This window comes from Haemaphysalis longicornis, unplaced genomic scaffold (assembly GCF_048455015.1).
Source record: "Haemaphysalis longicornis isolate Haplotype H1 unplaced genomic scaffold, Haemaphysalis longicornis Haplotype H1 scaffold_18, whole genome shotgun sequence".
Classification (NCBI taxonomy): Eukaryota; Metazoa; Arthropoda; class Arachnida; order Ixodida; family Ixodidae; genus Haemaphysalis; species Haemaphysalis longicornis.
Genome location: NW_027526282.1, coordinates 8,909,506 through 8,929,300, shown reverse-complemented (window position 1 = coordinate 8,929,300; position 19,795 = coordinate 8,909,506). Strand labels below are relative to the sequence as shown.

Genomic DNA, 19,795 nt, shown 5'->3' with positions numbered 1-19,795 from the left:
GTTTTAATTTTCTTGCTTGCATATATTCTGTGTTCACGTCTTCTGTCACCTGTTTTTCTGCCGGGCGGCGGAATCGAGCCCCAGACAAACCAACCGACCGACCAACCGACCGGCCGACAGACAGACAGACAGACAGACCAACAAAAAAATTTTCTTTTTCGTTTTGTGGCTTTGGCGTTCTTCTACTGCTGGAACTACTTCATTGCAGCAGTGTAGCGCGTATTGGCCGGCTTTCCTTCAGTTACAGCAATGGACGCATTCGAGAGTACTTTAAAAAGAAAGCCACAAAGGCAAATCGGAGACGAAAGACGGATAGTTCTACTGCGACAATCAAATCACGCGGTGTCGCTCCGTGCGGGCGATGACTTATTTTTGGAGCACTTCCAGACGCGAAGGAAAGAGTGAAAGCGTTTATCGGAAGTGTTGCAGAGTCCCTTTAAAGCGCTTGGTGTACAGCACTCCACTGGAATACATAGGACCTTATGAAGGTATTTTCTTATAGGCCCCAGTTCTAGAGACTGTCTTCCCGATAATGCAGCTTTACAGTGTAGCTAACACGCTGTACACAACTGTATAGGGATGCACGAGTCATATGGGGGCATTTTTAAAAGCACTAAGGTCACTACTGTGACATCATTAAATTTTTTTTGCATACGCGAACTCTACCGTTCCTTTCCAACGCGCAATCCCTCCACTGACAGCTGACGCACCGTAAGATCAATGATGATAGAACCGACTGAGATAAACGGGGTTATATTTTGATGATAGAACCGACTGAGATAAACGGGGTGGATAAAATATACCTCTACCTTAAGTAGCACAGCGACGCTTGAAAGTTTATTTCGTACATAATTACGTCATATGAAGAGCTCACTTTTTTATTTAAATATTGCGGAACACCAACATGTTCAATGGCTGCTTCCCTAGAATTATAGATACATCACTAAAAATAATATAGTTTGACAAAAACATGACGGCCAACTAAAATGGGCAATTACATTCTTCCCATCGCCTCCTTATCCTGGTTCTTTTTTAACAGTGAAAGCGTTTAGCAAATCGTTATTTTTTCGTGCCCGCAGTTAAAAATGGCAAGGAGATGCTGTGTGCGCGTGAGTGGGTGCATCGTGACGACCACCCGGCAGTTGAAGAAAAACAAAGAAAATACCGAGCGCTTGTGTGTGCGTGCCTCGCAGAGGCCGCACAGCATCCCGTCACGCGATTTTCTGTTCAAGCATACCCACTTAGGAAGATTGGCCTTGATTGGCCAAAATAAAAAATAACTCCAGCGTTTATCGCAATCATGGGAACACTTGCTGGGATTGAGAAAGACACGACCTAGTGTACGCCCCTCCAAAGTGATGTCCAGTGATCATCACTTCCAAAAAAATGAAGGAAGCTCACACTTATAGCACCAATGACGGACCAAAGGTCGTTGCGGCACCGAAGAAGAAGCAAATCGGCTGCAATTGTGAACTTAAACCGTCTTGATGGTCGTAAAAGTAGCATACAGCTTCGCTACCTTCAAGTCTTACGCATTAGTGCGAGCTCCTTCAGTTTTTACTACTCAAAACATTCTGACGTCACGCAAATCATCATTTGCCCATCAGCACCCCCGATGAACGATCAAGAAAAGCTGATTAACATTTAAACTGCACAATAAGCAGGACGAGAGAAAAAAGCTATACGGAGGAACCACTCTGCGGCAGAAGAACATAGGCTAATTTTAAGGTGGAATCTTGATATTGTTTGTGAAAGTTATATTTCAACCAAACCGGTGTTCTTGTAGGTGTTTGTCAACTTTCGCGCTGTTATGCCTTGTTTATTTGAGTACCGACTTGCATCACACTCTTTTGCAACTCATACCCAGCTTTCTCGCTCAAAATTACAACCTCTCGGGAACCTAGAAAAACCACTTTAGGAAAATGATATTTGGCATAAAGCTAGAAGTTAACGTAAAGATTAAAACGCTAAAAGAACATTTCAGGTTTCTGAATATTTTTTGTGTAATTCGCTGTCAAATCTAACTCCCCATGCATTTCCACGGGATAGTTTCCATGGCTCAGGAACCCAGTCGCGCAACGTGCGCGACTTAAAACTGTGCACAAAGCAAGTATTCACCTCAAATATTAGCTGTGCAAAATAACATTTTCATTTCGCTAAAAAATTGCAGAGTAATCACTGTTGAAAGGACTTCCATGAGCGGGAAAGCTGCACATGTATAACTGCAATTGATTGCCTACTCAATAAAACTCTTACCAGGTTGAAAAGTAAGAACTGCCTGAACGTTCTCCTGGAAGGACATAGCTTGGGTGTGGGGAGTTTTGTAACATAAAAGGCACTCTCCCTCCCGTCTCCGCAGGTCCTGAAGGTGAGCGAGCGGGAGTTCCTGGAAGGCATGGGCGTGTACTTCGTGTCGTTCCTGGCCCAGTACGGCTACGACCGCGTGCTGTCGGTGCTGGGCCGGCACATGCGCGACTTCCTCAACGGCCTGGACAACCTGCACGAGTACCTCAAGTTCAGCTACCCGCGCATGAAGGCGCCCTCCTTTTTCTGCGAGGACGAGTCCTCCACGGGACTCACCCTCCACTACCGCAGCACGCGCAGGGGGTACCTCTGGTACACCGTCGGTGGGTGCATACCATTCATTGGTCGTCATACGTTGTTCTTTCGAGCGCTTCAGTACATCGGGATTACGAAGAAGCGGGACAGAGAAAAAGAATTGGGGGACCACCGTTCGAAGAAATTGTGTACCATATCTTCATGAGTAGTATCCTAGCAGTTCAGAACAGATTTTGCTGTTTTGAGTTTTAACACATTGAAAAAACGAATTGAAAGTGAGTATTTGGAGGTTAAAAGATGCGCCTTTATGATACGTGAACTCACCGAATAGAATCTTTAACAATGAACTCATGGTGTTCCCAAGAGGATTAAAATTCTCGCACACTCGGCATGTTTCGATTTTTGATTTGTTGAACGAAACTTGCCGCCACAGCCTGGGATCTGCGTGTCTGGCTCAGCAGCCCTAAGGCTTAGTCCCTCCGCTTTACCATTGGAATGTCGCCTTTATTATCTTTTTGTCGAGGTATTATGAAAACCCTATTCTTCTGATATTTACGAAGTCTCCAGTTCAAAACCAGACCTTAGTTGCTGTGTGATAAGGGCGAACAAATAGAATTTATTGCTCAAGAAGAAGTGTCTCTGGCATTGTAAATTTTTCTAGAAGCCTTTACTACAAGTAAGTTTGAAGCTTAAGGGCACTAAATCCCAAGTTCGAAATCGCAACGAATGAAAGGGAAGCAAACCAACTTCTTTCCATCCCGCTATGAGGAAAGCGCTGACGTAAATTTTTTTTATTCATTTCCGTTTCTCAATAAATCCGTAATTCTAGATATATGCCCGTGTTTAATAAAGTCTTGGTAGTACTATTTTTTCTGTGTGAGTTTTTGAACAAGGCCACCTGTACGGCTCTTTATTTTATGGCGATGAAAAGATTTCGAGTTCTTAAGGCCAATTTTTGGCAGCGTCACTTCGTTTCCGAGGCGGTGTGCTTCATCTTTTTCACGCTTGGATTACCTATCACGAAGGAAATTCCGTTCGAACAGATGAGAGTAAGCATAACTGAACGTGAAGGGTTCACCACCAACTCACTACGATGCTTCGCGCTAAATGGCCGAAAATCTAATGCTCTTATTGTTGCTTATTCTGACGACAGCAACGTATCCGCGATAAAGAGTAAATAAGAAATTCAGCGCAAATTCACCATTCCTATATCAGGCCACAACCCCCCCTATCACCCGGCACCTGATAATGCACCTGCACCGCACCGTAAGTTTCGGGAATTATGTACACGCGCGCAGAAATTCTTCGTTGGTTGTTTTGCTCGTACAACTATTACATGGTATTGATGCAAGGAATGAACTCCGTGTTTTTTTATGTATTGTCTTTACTTTTTACATCGTGTCGTCGAGCGCTGCTCACAGCTACATTTTCTGGTGGAGGGAAAAAGCGAAAACGCCCGTGTGTTCGAGATTTCGGAGCACGTTAAAAATCCCCTGGCGGTCAAAATTAATCTGTAGCAGTCCACTACGGCGCGCCTCATCGCCTGTGTTGCGTCCGCGCGTTAAACGACTTCATCAATCAATCACTGCTGCATGCTCATCAAGCACACGTAAGCTCCCGTACTTTGCGAACTAGAGTTATTTTTTGTAACTGACATAAGGCTGTGATGCACTTGATCGTGTTATTGTTCGAATTCGCGCTCACCAAAAGTGTATTTTATTAACAAAGACTGCGCAGCCATGATTTGCCGGAATACAAAATTTCATCTGCGCCAGTAGTTATCCAACATTCTTTTACAGTGGCATATACCATTTTTGGAAGACATATAAAGTAGCCTAAGTACGGATCCGTGAAACAGAAACAATGTAAGGCGGCGCCGCCAAAGTCCTTCCTTGCGAATTTGCCTGTGTGGTGCGCTCTGTGAATTATCGCTACACTACTTCCTTTTGGTATAACAGGAAGTCATATTCGGTTTTCGAGCTCGGTAGAAGTGTCAATGCAACGCATTACGTTGTTATTCAATTCACGGCAGGCATATTTTTTTGAATGACGTAATCGATTTCGAGAAAAAGCTCCAAGTGGATTCGCAGGAACTTGGACCCACATGGATACCAGATGTTGCGAGGGCCGGCTGCTTGCAGGTCAAATCAAGGAGGTGGGCCGCCACTTCTACAGCACCGACGTGGACGTGGAGATACTGAAGGAGGAGTCCATCTTCAACACTCTTCACGTGATCATGAGGCTCAACTTCGACAATATGGCTTACCAGCCGCCATCTTTAAAACGGGTGAGTTTGTGCGCACATCAAACAAAAACTAATAGAAGCGAGGGGTAAAAAAGGGCGCTGTTTCACACTCAGATATGTCCTCACTGGTCAGCCTGCACTCCGGGTTTAAGAAAAAGATAGCTTAGCTGATTGCGCTGTGATCTACATCACTGGTAAGCCAGTTCCGCAGGACCTGCTGGCGGGTGCGAGATAACTGCGTTCTTGTTCTTTTTTCCTTTGGTGAGGCGGAGACGGAGGTATTTAGGCCCTGTTAGCGATGCAACTTCAGGCTTTGGTGGTGAAACCTCGTTTTAGATGCGACGCTGATAGCATCTTTTATCGGCGGCCCTGTGCTTCCTGCGTGCGTCCGTCGTTGTTGTTGTCCGCACCGCTGCGCCCCTCCTCCCATCGCCGTAATAGCGCGCCCTCTCCCCCAACATCTGTGGCGCGCGCAGTGCGGCGCGCTCTCTCACTCCGCCGGTGGGCGGTGCTGCGCGCGGCGCAAGCGCGCTGTGCGCATGTGCAGCGCCCTCTCTCTCCACGGTCTCCTCTCCTTCGGGTGCGCTGCGCATATAAGCGGAGTGCCGCGCTCCGGCCGGTCTCTCAGTCGACGGTCGTCCGCGCTACGCTTGCTCTCTCTCTCTTTTTCTCACATTACCCGACGATTGCTCACGCAATTCGAGTAATCGAGCAACGGAAACGCACAATGGAACCCCATTCAGCGTCGCATCGCACCAGGGTTCCCGCGAGGGGAGGTGGGCGTAATTGTTTTCTTGCACAAATATCTAGCGTCCTTTCGGGCACAGTTTAACCCTATAGGCTGTCGTTCAGGAATTACCATCCCGACATCATGCGACTTTACCTCTATTAGAACAGTGTGACAGCGAATTCGAAATGGGCCACTTTTAAAGCAAAATACAAAAAATTAGGATAAAGAAGTACGAAAAACGTAGATTGGAATGCGCATCGGGCAGGTATTCCTTGTACTCGCTGAACGACGTTATAGAGCAACGCCATCTGCTGGCCTGACGGATTGGCTGGTGCTGCTAAACCGAAACACGCAGTCGGCAAGTGCGTGCCGCCATCTTTGTGTGGTGCTTGTAATAGATGATCACGGAAGCATCGCTGACTCTGCTATTTTCCCAGCGCGGTAAACTCGCAGAATATATGAGACGCTCGGGCTGCCTGATTTTGAGTGCAGGATTGAGATATCAGTTGAGCCCTGGTTGTACCATTCTAGTCACATGTGAACCTCATCTTGAAGTTTAAACCTAACAGTTAACCTAGCCTAACCTAGAAGGTAAGCCTAACATACGACTGAGGCAAGCATGTTTAACGCTTGCCACGCGGTAACAAGGGTTAAATAAACACTTCGCTAGGTCTTGTTGGGAGGCGGATTTTGAGGTACTGGCTGAATGCGTATCTCGACATTCATCCTGTGTACCAACAGCTTGTTATTGTATGTACTACAAACATGATGGCATTATAAGGCGGTGGGCGTTGAAAAAGTGGACAGTAAAGACGCTTTTAGGAAGAAGCCTGACGAAGGGAAACAGCTAGCGCGTCGCAGTTTTCCAAAAGGCTCACCTCCAACGAAAGGAACTGTTGGGGAAGGGATAGATCTTTGAGTTGCAAACTATTTTTAAACTAAAGCGTTTCTTTACACAAAAAAAAATCAAGTAAGAGGTAGACCCTCAGTCGTGATTGTCATCACTGATTTACAGCCGCAAAAATAAAGTTTGATGAGCTTACAGAACCGAACGTAAAGACTGATACTTGTCAAATTGTTCGAAGCACTGCTAGAAACAGCAAATACCGATTTTGCGATCTTTTCTTGGTCCGGAGCCAGTTGTTTCTCACCACGCGCTGTTCTTTGTTGTTTTTTTTTACTGAAATCGCGCGTCCATAGAATAGACTGACGTCTTTAATAGAAACAACAGACATGTTTCACTGTTCTTAGCTTCAGATACACGTTCTGGACGGGCTGTATACGGACTGTGTCACGCAGACGTTACTGCTTATTCAGTTTCATTGGATAATATAAAATTATGACTGTATCAACTTTTTAGCATGACGCATTCGGAGGCTTCTAAATCTTTATGCTGAAGTTTGAAGAGACCGCTAGCTGAATGTATTGCAGTCACTCAAAGCAGAAAAAAACACGTGCTTTTTGCTGTTCTTTCTGTTAAAGAACTATTATACCACTAATCGCGCAACCTTAGCTGTGCGTCCAATTTCGCATTATAGACTATCTGCACGTTTTTTTTTTCGTAAGCGTGGAGATTTAACGTCGATTGTTCATTGAGCATTAATTAAGACAAATGGTGAAGCCCTCGCCTTTTCTGGAAACACCGATTTCTCTCTTTTTTTCCCACATTAGAGACTGCTAGCATGAATCGATTCTCTCACACTTAGCCCTTGACGCAGTGGGAGCACCACTGCGACCCTAAATTCATTTTACGACTGGCATGGGCAATCACTTACATCCCTGCGTAGTTTATTCGTTTGCTGTAGGACTTGTCTCTATCTGATGAGTACAGAGCAACACCAGTTCTACAGTTTCGGATGAATGCGTAGGAACAATTGCCCATGAAACGGCAATCACGGCCACAGGGGAGTAATCACTCAAATGCGCTGAACCAACGCGTACTCGGCCATCGTAGTTTACGACACGGCGCGGTGGATCGTTAGGGCATCTTAACTATCGGGATAGGGTTGTCCAGCATTTACGACGCTGTTAGAACGTGAGAGACGGCAACATTGTGGAGTGGATGAGTAGTTGAGCGCCTCCGTTGGGACACGGCAGGGGGTATACGCTGCGGGAAGTTGCACACGGTCATTGTTGGGTTTATCTCCTGCGGTCACTAGCAGTTTCAAAATGCAGTGAGAGAACGCTTGTAACAGGGCTTTTGATTGCGAAGTAATGAAGACTTCGTTTGCTGCGCTGTACCTTTTGTCTGGTGACTGAAGATCGGCTTAGCTGAGTGACCACGCAGCTATAAAGGGCAAGGCAAGATAAACTACAATAGGAAAGAGGTGTGTCTGAGGTAATGCAAAGGAAAGAAGAGAAAAGACTAAACGAAAGCAGAAGAGGGAAGAGAATAAAAGAGGACGAGGAAAATGGTTTATTGCCGGCACAATTTTAATAGAATGTTACATAATCTGATTATATGTTTTGGAAGGAGTCTCAGAAAAATAATACTACTCAGTGACCTGTTTACCGATTAAAATCGTAGTTAAAACCTAACACTCATTACCGTACCCTGTGGCCCGACTTTCTCGGCACTTTTACGCCGCGTTACGTGGTTTTCCCATCTGGAGGCGCAGCGTAGTAGCCGAATAGAGGAGAAAGGGTAAGAACACACTACGATGCTGCACTCACAACTAATTTCGTTGTAAACGCAACGCATACAGAAGTACTAAGACCAAATCTGTCTTTTCTTCCATTTTTGGTGTATTCTCCTACTACGCCGCCCTTTAAGATGTTAAACCGACACTAAATCGGCCAAATCTCGATTATTTTGCACTGAATACTGTATGTAAGATTACCCGTGGCTATTTCCACTCAAAAGTTAACCACTTAGACGTCCAAGCTTGCCTCGCAATTACAGCTGACGTCCATGACAACCAACTGCAGCCATTGGAAGCGCAGTTTAGCTCTGTAGCACCATGATGATCCGATGGCTACCCTTCCCTGCGTGGTCTGTGATCAAAAATAAAAGAGCACAAGAACGGTCTTGACAAGGTCAAACCGCTTAAAGTGACTTATGTCACATTATGCATTTTTTATATGCTCTGTTATGTTTTCAGGCTCGTTCCCTAGCAGTACGCGCGTTTGGCAGCTAGCAAAAGTCTCTACCACTTAAGAACAATCTGAATGCTCTGAAACAACAGCTGCTACTTGAAAGGCATCTGACATCACGTGCTGTTTACTACAAGCGTCTAGGATGCACGGAGGCAGTCATACAAATTTATTCCTTGCTTCATGATGACACGGCAAGTGCAAGTTCGGGAAAGCTGTCAATTAAAGGGGTCATGAAGACAAAATACAAGTTTGATTCATTAATAAAACAACTTCTTTTTTCCCAAAAACGATCATAGGCTTTACCGTGATCTGTAATGAAATTATTGAAATAATAATAAACAAAAAGCAAATGAAGCAATGGCAACTACACATTCACTTCGCGGCGATTTCTCTAAGACATGACAAAATTATTGGTTTGCAATTTCCGGCCGCCAACCAAAGCCACCGCCAAAAAACGACTGGTGATTATACTGTGGCCTCTAGTCGCGTTCTATCGTATTATTTGAATGTTAACGGCCAGTTAACACCATGGAAATTATGCTTTGTGTGTTTGTCTTTATTGCGTCACTGCTCCCTTTATTGCGTCACTATACTGACGTCATGGAGCCCAGAGCGACGTAACATGGTTAGAGCTTTCCTACCCCACTTCATCCCGAACGAGGGCGTTGACCTGAAGGCCACGGGATGGGACAGGAGAAGAGCGCGACGAGCACGCGCTGTTAAGACATTAGGGAATTTTAGCCCTCCGTAGGCTCCCGCCGTTCCGTTCGTACCGTGTGGACAAGGATCCGACTGGGCACTTGTGAATTCGTTTCGGTAGGGTGGATTAGTTCCGCGGGCCAGCCCTCGCATTCGTTACGATGGATGGTGTCCTCGCCGCGCCCGCATGTGCAGGTGCAGTTGGGTTACGGTACTTACGGAACAGACGGAATGCTAAAACTTTCAATTACGCGCCCTCGACATGGAGCGAAGTCACGGCGAAAAAACGGCGAACGTCTCGCGGCCGCGTCAAGGACAAGCAGGCAGTTCGTCGGTGATTTAGCTCTGCTAAATAAACAAAGGAAGGAATTCTTTCCTGAGGGGTAGGCTGAACTATTGCATGCGGGGTAAAGGCGGCTGGGCAAAGTTCTGTCATTGAAATTCGCTGAGGGTTGGCCGCGGTTTAAAGCGACAATTGCCGGAATATCCTTGGTCGCAGATGCGGATAGTAAATAGCGCTGACTATGGCCAATAAAAGATGGGACCGGCAGATACGAAAGCATTGAAATAAAATGTTTGTTGCGGTGCCGAGGAATTTTTAATGACCATCATCAGTGGTATTCGTCGGTGGCGCTATGAGCTAAAGCGGAGTAAGCAAGAAGTGAACAAGAAGCACGCAGACAGAGGGCAAATACATAGGTTCAGAGGTTGTGGTTCATAGTTGTGAACAAGGGATGGAAAAATGACTGCATTATGACCCATGACAAAATTGTATGACCTAAACCGTCCCGAAGTTGCAAAGGTGACGGTATTTTTTAAAAAATGTGCTTACACGTATTTTTCTTTTTCGAGAGAAAGACCCCAAGCCGCGTGTGCTCCGGCGTGTGTTGTAGGCCGTAACACATGGACCTGTGTTTAGGCCTGTGCTTCATTTGCTTCTGGGTTGGCTCGAATAGTGTAGTGTCGTCCTGCTGGGAAGGCCTTTTCGCTTTCTGACATCTGCGCTGGGAGTAATTGTTTCAGATTTTAAGCGCCCGGCTGATAAATTTTGTCATGTTGATTATCTGCTTGAAATTTAATTTATTCATCTTCATGCAAACTGCCGATCCCTTACAGAAGAAATAATGCGCAAGCAGCGCACATTTCAACACGGCGCTGTTACATCTCTTACGGCTTATTGCTTCACTGCACTGTTCGCAAAACAATGAAGCGTGAAAAAACCTGGAAGAACGGAATTTTATTTACATTTATTGTCAGCTGCGGTCTCAAATAGCCGCGGAAATGGAAGGAGCTCGTCTTAAGGCTTTACTGCTATGAAATATTGGCCATGCCATGAATCAGCTTCGCATCGCTCTATTTTGTTCTGTTTCGTGCACGTGCTGTTACTTTTTGTTCGCAAGGTGTGATTTTTATTTTGCCTTTTTGTTCCTTTCCCCGGGAATGGTGGGCTTGTATCTGTCAGTTGGAAAGCCATCTAACGGTATCAACGAAGGTCCTGGACGCCTTAGTAACAAGCCGTGGAATGAGCATCCAGGTAGGCACTGCTTCACCTGATAACTGAGCAAGCGCACCGTGAAATGATAAAGTTGTTATTTAACAACAATGTACAGCGCAGCGCGGGTGAGGACGAAGGAAAGAAAGGCACACCACGAGTTGTGTATTTCAATGATTTTTGTTCTAGAAACAAGCTGAGCATGTGCATTAGGATGGACAAGGGAAGAAACACCACTCAAACTCGCCGTACTTTCTACATCGGTGGGATTATTGAGATCGTAATATATGAGAAACAAAGCACGAAAAAAGACCATGGACGAGACGAAGACTACGTCTCGTCCCGGGTCTTTTTTCGCACTGTGTTACTCATGGATTACCAACTAGCCGGAATCCTCATGATTTTAGGGTAATATAAACAAAACGAATAAGGGTGTGATGCAGAAACGTTAAGTTCTGTTTTGCCAGGGCAGAGGAAGTAGAGCTTATTCACTGCTCTTATGGCGTGGCTACCTATTCTGCTTCTAAAATCTCCCGTACTAGCTTCTTCTGGCTGTCTAAGATCTTGGTGCGTGTGAACGCTGTGCTGTGATGCAGCCACAGTTACTGCGAAGAATTACAAGCCTCCCACTCACTGCTTTGTGCTCTTTCTTGTAATGTTGATGACGCCTATTTTTAAATACCTGCCTGTCTGTAATACGTCTGTTTTCTCCCACTTTACGGGTATTGACTAATGTACATCCACATTGCATTTAACCAAGTTGTGTTCGTGGTTCTTTTAGCCACAAGAGTGGTCCCCTCATGGCTACAATAACAAATTCACACAGCGCCTCTAAGTGGCTGTGATCAGAAAAGAAGACGACGTCGGCATTTCCATGGCGTTCAGTTGTTTACGTTCTAGGACAAATCATGAATGTATTTTATAACGACAGTCTTTTCCATATCTTACTCAATAGTCTACGTTACATGTTGGGCATCAGTCAGATGCTTTTTCAAGCGAACATGTTACGGACGCTATCAAACGAGTGCGGCTGCACTCTAGACTTTACACGCGCAAGACCTTAGTTAGGCACAAGGACAAGGCAGAGCGGGAGGCTATAAGAAACAGGTAGATAGCGAGGTTACAAGAGCAGTGCGTCTGTACTACTTCCTTGTCTCAGTGCAAAAAAAATCTCGTTAACCCGAATGATGCTTTATATATTTTATAGCAGTATGTAAGCTACGATTGGTGAATTTTATTAGGGTATTTTTTGGTGGATTGTGACGCATAAGCTCATCGTTTTTCACCTAATAAAGGTAGTTGAACGTCAGCCCTCCCGGTGTTCCTTCAATCCCCTTGTTCTCGTTTGTACGGCGCTATAAATATTAGACACAAACAACTACCAAGCCCAGCAGGTAATTTATAAGTTTTAAGCTTAAGCTTTATGATTTTTTTAGCATTGGTGTCCTTCTTGATATTTGCCTGGAAATTGTATATCTCTAAAATAGACGCCAAGTGTAAACATAAACCTGTAAGAAACATAGCAGAAAAATGTGTTCTTGGAAATTGTCAAGAGATACGGATCAATTATTCATGTATCTATATTAACAGCATTAAACGGAAAGTCGTAAAGAGCAATGTGTCGTGCACAAAAATGTTGATTGAGAACACCGGTAAGTGGGCACACAAGATCTGAAGGCTGTGCAAGCGCACAAAAAAGTGCAAGCGCTTCAGGCTGTTACATTAAAACGTGTTTTCTGTTTGGCAATCATCCGCCAAGATGGGATGCATCAGGAGTTTGCTACGTGTTCCGTATTGTCTCAACTAGGTGACAATAGCAAAACATTACCGTTGAAGTGCACGGACAATATTTACGGAAGCGTAGACTGTTTCTGCGCTAAAACTGGAGCACCGTTGCCATAGGTTGAAGCAACATAACTGAAATAAAGGAAGTCACAATATCCGTATTGAATGAGCAAGAGCTATCCATTAGTGGACATGCATGTCGCGGTGTCCGCGGGCGAAGCGGACTATTCTGCTAACCCGGACAGCAGATCCGGAGATGGTGGAAAAACAAACGCTGGGAAATAGCGCTGTTTAGACAGGTTGAAACCACTGTCAAATGAAAAGCATACATGTATCGCAAGGAACGCTGCACTGAAAGTTATTGTTTTTGGCCACTCTCTTATCCGTGGCATGGCCTCTGAAAGGACATGGCAACTGTGCCCTCAGGCGTACCAAATATGATGCTGTATTATCTGTCCGAACCGACCAACATCCAGATGTTGTGCAGCCCTCGAACGTGCATATTTGGTAGCAATCTTGTTCCTTATTAGTAGAACGCTGACGTCTCAAAAAGGGCAGAGAACGTTGTTCGCATTTCAGTTATTCTTCCGTTTTGCAAATCAAATGCAAGTGTACTGAGTGAACTGAAAAATTCATGACATCAGCTTGACTGAGTTTATAATTGCTGCGCATATATAAGGCCATGTGCAAGGATATATCTGAAGTAACTGGAATAAATCTCAGGCAAACAAATGTAACCTGCAAGAGTGTGGAGTTCATCTCTTCTGCTTGCCTGGAAAGCTATGCACATTGTTTACATGTAAGACCTAAAGCATATACCGTGACATTTACTCAAAGAAATAGCGAGAAAAAAAATGGTAAATTAGCACAATACCAACCTGGGAGCGGTTTCTGAAATTTCCAAACGATGGTGGCGAACGTGTGCATTCTCAAACAGGTGTTCCTCGTGTTCTCGTGCAGGATGAAGAGGACACGGTGAGCAGGGCGCTGCTTCCGGTCAAGGCGTTCGTATTTCTCGAGATCTTCCCTTTCTGCGTGGTGTTCGACGAGGACCTCACCATCACCAACATCGGCAACAGCCTCCAGGCCGTCATGCCCATGGTGGTCGGGAAGCGCATACCCGAGGTGTTCGACCTGGCCAAACCCATGGTCGAGTGCTCCTGGAAATCCGTGAGTTGACCCGAAGGTTTTTTGAGTTAAGAGATTTCTTAAGTAGTGGCAGACGTTTCACTCAGAGGTTTTGTTCAAACTAAAACCAATGAAGCGGCTATTCAACGTACATGGCACCTATGACACTAATTATGTTAAACGAGCCGCAGTGTAATTTCTTTTTGCGGTAATAGCAAATTTCATTGCATGCGCAAGAAACAGGGTTTGTCGACAAATACTTGTCCCATTGATATTTGGACACAGAGCGACTGAAAACAGGCTACGATATAGCGCGTGATCAGAAGACATCAAGGCAAGCCACAGCCAGAGGCTGCAATGCGGTGCGTTTATATCGCTGCCTGTGCCTCACGTGCCCATCTTCCGGCTTTTGCACACGTCCTGTCACCGCTTGCATGCGTTGTAAAATAGCGTATGACGCGATTTCAGGGCTGTGTAGGGCTGTGAGCGGCACGAAATATACAAATACAATGACGGCGGCAAAATGCCGATATTGGTGGGCAACAAAAGAACTAACAGTTCCGGCGCATGAGCGAGCAAACGCGACCACCGAGAAGATTAGAACGCAAGGAAGGGTTGGCGGGGCGTGCGAGAAACACCGTTTGCGGGCTTCTGAAGCCGCCGAAAGGCTTGCCATCGGACCTGGCCCAGCGTTCGCAATCGAAAAAAGATTGGTACCCACGTGTTCTTTAGGATCTGCGAATAATAATTTTAATAATTTTACGCTCTTCATGGCTGCGGCGTCTCAGTGTCGTAGCTACGAGTGTTTTACGTGAGTATGGTAACTTGGAACAACAATAATTAATTAATTTTAAAATAGACTTGTACGTTTGGGTTAAATGTGTTCAATATAATAATTTCAATTTTCTAAAATATGAAATTTTATATATTTCGGGAAACAAGCCATTTCTAGGGATCCTCGTTTTCCACGTTCACATAGCAGGAAACGATCCACCCGGTCGTAGATTGCGTATTATCTTACCAGCTGTAAAAATGCTAGCCGGAGCTTCTACTAGAAATTATACTATTCTGAGGAACGCAACTAATGGTGTAGCCGGTGAACACTTAAGAGACCTCTCGCACTGAAGCACACAATGAAAGCACTTTATACGCGTCTGAAAACTGGGGCCGAATTCCTCAGCATGGCAGACAACATCGTTCGCTGGGTTTCTTTTTCGGACCTAGAATTTATGTGTTAAATTTTAGGCTCAGTTAGTGCTTAAATGAAATACTTACACTCATGAATGCTCAAAATTTACCTTCCAGGAACTTCAGGTAACCGAACATTTCCGATAAACGAAATGCTCTGAAACAGCCACCGACACGGCATTGCACAAAATGCCAATATTCCAGTTGCAGAAATATTTATTACTGACGGTTTAGGTCCGACGATTTCTTTTTCAACGAAATAGCCATTTTGTCTCTCTCTCTGCTGCTTGTGTAGCTCGAACGAACGCCCGTACTTGCTTTGCATCAATATTTGTCTCAAACAGGATGACAAGTTTTTTATAGTCATATCGACCTCATTCCGCTCTCGGCATACCTTGCAGCCGGAAACACGCTATTTTGTAGGATGGGTAACATGTGAGATTTCTCGAGCCGCCATAGCTTCAATCAGAACAAACCCAGTGTTGCTGCCAGTCTTCAGGGGACATAGTTTAGAAGAAATTTTCTCCGATGACCACTTTCAATGCGACGCGTGTTAGGCGCAGGGAAAGCGCCTGGTTGCTTTCAGCAGACGTTTGTAACCCACAACGTGCGGAGCAGCCTAGGCTTATGTTGCCTAATATGAACTGCCTTGCTAAATAACGAAATTCCAAAAAAAGATCCCTTCCTGAAAGCTGCGAAAACATGGAGTTTATTGGGGACATGGCAAGTGGCGGCCAATATTTGATTGTAAACTGTGAATTGTTTTAGGAAGCCTTGTGCGTTCCATCATTCGGGCACGCCTGTCAGTTGATTAGTAGCACACAAATAATTTGACTTAAGTTAGTAAGTTTGCAAGCAAGAAGCAATAAGACGGATTTTATTGGTCCCGAAACCTCAATATTTAAAGGATCAGAATCATTACTCTTCCGTATCCAAGCTAAAATCATTGGGCATGTTTGTTTGAAAAACAAATATCTCTACACAACCCTGTTGTCGCAACTCCACCCGAAGCGCCGAGAAAGTGGCTTAACTATCGTTTCTTCCCACCGACGACCCCCCCCCCCCCAACGGTCGTAGACCTGGGGCGGTATTCCCGTGTTTTGTCCCTTTTGTGTCCTTTTCAGAAGTGTCCCTTTTGAGCGAGCCCTGATTGGCTAAAAGCGAACACCCGGATGTGACGCCATGCAAGCACGGCGGAGCTATGAGCCGCGGCTACTCGGAGCAGACGATTTGGCGCAGACGATTTTTCGTCGCCTTATTGTTGGTTCGCTCGCGGAAAAATAAACACATAAAAGATACTCTGATACGGTTGCAGTTCTTTAAAATGCGTTTGCAAAAACAGTTACGGTATTTGAATCAAAGGCTCACTGCTTAACCGGAAATACGTCACGGTGAAAGGGACGCAAAAGGGACGTTTTCAAAAGGGACAGTTACGAGAATACCGCCCCTGGCCTCATTGATGACGTAATCGAATATGGGCCGGCGCATTGCATCTCGGTCCTCGTGCTGACGTTCGCGAGAAGGCAACCTTTGACCCGACGACAGCCCTGTTACACGTTCGCATAGGGAAAGACGTAACTTGAAAACACAACGGGGTGCTAACGCAAACACCGTGCCGTTACGCAACCCTGCTTAGCGAAGACAAATCTTTCGGGTGTACTGCTCCTTCGATCCCACAAGCACGTCGGCCAAGGACGCCGGAAGAAAAACGCTTTGATACAAAAGAGGGCACCAATGAGGTTTCTGCGCCCAAACTAAGACGGATACGTGTTGCCACCCCCTAGGAAGAGTTGTGTGCAGTGGGTGGGATATTACAGCCGTAGTAAGCACGAATCAATGGGGAGAAACAGCCGAACAAGAAGCGCATTCACACACCCAGTTCATTCCCTTGTTTTGAGCAACAAGCGCAAGCACCGGTGAACCGAGCGAAGGACAAAAATGTAAGCATGCGGGTTGTCTCGTTTAGCGAGTGTTCAATCTAGTCTAGGGCTTTGAAGTAGCCGCCATTTAGAAGGTAACTCAAATATTGACGCAGTTTTACATCTTCTGTAGTAAGGCTAGTAAGGAAAGAGGGGTGGAGGAGAAGAACGTCGGTCCGAAATTTTGTTTGTCATCACGGCACGCAACTGCCGAGCCGAAGTGTTCTTGAGCCTTGTTCTTTATGGGCCCTGGACGCGGCGTCGGCGACCGTTGGCGGAATGACGTTTGTTTTTGGCCGGACTCGAGCGTCGACAACAACGGAAAAGGGGGAGAAGAACGAGCGGATGTCAGGCGAAAGGCGACAGCCCCGACGCCCGATCGATGCACGGCTTTCCGAAGCGACGCGCGCGCTTTCAGGACAACTAACGCCGGCGCGTGTGAACTCTGACGAAAGGCCGGAGACTTGGGTGCCGGGCTGTCTTTCCTTGTCGCGATATTCGTGAACCTAAGAACTACTGTGACCGGTCAGCTTTCATGAAACACGGCAGTAATAAAGAGATTCGGATGTGCTGTGACATAGCCGTGGGGATTTGTCGTGTCAAGAAAAATTTGGTTGAATAATCAGGTAGAATGGGAGGAAAGTACGAATAATGCTGAGCCCTCATCGTCATTATCATCGCCAACAGCAGCCTATTTATGACCCTTGCAAGACAAAGACCTCTGCCAAAGATTTCAATCCAGTACTATCGTTTGCTTTTTTTTTTTTTTTTTTCTTTCGGGGTTGGGGCAGCCGCAAAATCGGTGTAACAGTGTTTGAAGCCACTCGTACTTTCCTACGTGGAGATTGATAGCTCGCTCGTGAAAAAACTGTGGTTGGTTCACCTGTCAGAGGAATCAGTAAAACACGAAAGTCAAATGTGCAGCGAAATCTGCTGCTGAGCATGATTTGCGGGTCGGCGGTTGTCTTGCGGGTGTGCTGGGCGAGCGACGTCCTGCTGGCGGCTCGCTTCGACAAAGGTATACGGGCGTCATTTTCGTGACGGATATGACACCATTGAAATGTTGGGGTGTCGCGGCATAAAACACTTCTGTGTTAAAATATAAAATACGTAAACGAACAACCCTAAATATAACGTACTCTTTAGTACTAAAGGTTGCTTCTCCGCAAGAAGACCCTGTGTGCAGGGGTGTACTCTTTAGAGGCCGCTTGCTTCGTTGTACCGGCGTCCCTTTTGTGACGGAAATGACGTCAGCGAGATCTTCGTGTAAGCGGGAATAAAACACTTTCGTGTTAAAAGGATGATGCGCAGTAGAGGGAGGGTCAACGCATGGGTACGACGGCGCGGAGCTATTCCTAACGTCACCCTATGAGGCATAACTTCGGAACCGGTCCCCGCATGCCTTTGAGGCATAGACGAGTTGGTTCGAACTCCAACAAGAGGGAAACATGGCAAAAGGGACGATACACGAGCCAAAAAAATTTCTCCATCCCTTGAATGTGTTAACAAGGACTAGTGGCGAATCAGGTGTAAACTTACCTAAATTGATGTATGAATGTACCAATCCAAATACGCTCATTTGTAGTGTGGAATTGAGCATATTGCTAGTTAGCCTAATTAGATGGATTAAGGTTGCAAACACTAGAGTTTTGTTGTAGGGGACGAACATGTGGCTGTCCCCATTTGCCGTCCGTAGAATCCCAAGTATTGAGAGCATACGACAATTTCCGACTATTTACGACTTGACTGTGAATACGCAATTATGAAAAGTGCATTGAACTCGACACATTGTTAGAAACGTGTTAGCGGATAATTGTCGTATAGTTTACTTCTGGTTATTTCTTATAAAACAAGAAATAAAGCCGTTTCTTTTACCCTCACACATTAAACTTTTTACGCCCTAAATGCGTAATAAAGGTGTCGTATAGGTGAAATAAAGGTACTAGGAAGTAATTACAACATTTTTTTAAAGTTGTAACGCTCTAATTTGTAGCTTTACAGCCTTTTCTGTGGCAAGAAGGGTGCTTTCCGACTGCAGCAAACTCGGTTTTCTGTAGGGTGTTGAGAGGGCGTGAAATGGGTGTTCAGTGGCAAAAGAAACAGCGGAGCTTGGGGTCGACGTAGATTCTTCCGGTTTTGCTTAGTTTTTCTAGGCTTTGCTAGGCTTTGCCCAGATTTGTTAAGTTTTGCAATGTTCTTGCTACGCTAGGCTAGGCTAAGTGCTGAGGGGAGAGGCCAAGTTTAGCCGGATTTTACAAGGCCGTTCCAGTCGGTTCCCCACACTGTGCCACCCTACCTAAAGAGAAAGAAGCTAAGTCTAACCCCTGCTCCGCTGTATCTCTAGTCTTGCACCCCTAGAGTGAGCTGCAAGAATTTTTTTTTGCGTTTTAGTAAAAAGACTGTGGCCTTCAAAATGATATAGCAACAGTTGCGCCTACGGATAAGGCACTTGTGCTGACACTCGAGGAGCCGCGAAAGGCGGCTTCACTGTAATCTTTAATTATGCAGTGGGGCACTCTTTACAGCTGATGCAGTTTTTTTTCTTGTTAGTTTTATTTTCTTTGCAAGCGCCAGCGGACGAAGCTCGAGCTTAAATAGCTCCGCTGGTAATAAATTATGCCAATTTGTGTCGATTTAAACACCGGCAGCTGCAAAACACTCCCTGCTCGTAGAAAATGTTCAAGTACACCTCAGTAAAAAAAGTAGAAAAGACCTCCAGATTTTGAGGTCTTTTACACCCTTTTATTTAGGTTCCAACACTCTTATTTTTAGCTTTACACCCTTGTGGCAAAAAGGGTGTTGAAATAATTAACATCCTTCTTGGAGGGCGTTAAAAAGGTACGGAACAGGCGTTTGTGATTTAATAAAATTTCATGAACGTAACATCGACAGCACTTTTCCTACAGTGGCTCACGATTAAAAAGTTTTTTTTGGAAATTGGCATGCTGACTTGT

General features: G+C 45.3%; 1 protein-coding gene across 1 annotated transcript in view; it reads left to right on the top strand.

Annotated features, from left to right (window-relative positions):
* The window catches only part of LOC144166615 (soluble guanylate cyclase 88E-like), a 295,263-nt gene that overhangs the window by 201,858 nt on the left and 73,610 nt on the right, over positions 1 to 19,795 (top strand). Inside the window, exons 3-5 of the mRNA XM_077696156.1 lie at positions 2,360 to 2,627; positions 4,701 to 4,846; positions 13,567 to 13,776. Of these exons, the coding sequence (XP_077552282.1) occupies positions 2,360 to 2,627; positions 4,701 to 4,846; positions 13,567 to 13,776 (624 nt within the window). The remainder of the gene's footprint in view (positions 1 to 2,359; positions 2,628 to 4,700; positions 4,847 to 13,566; positions 13,777 to 19,795) is intronic.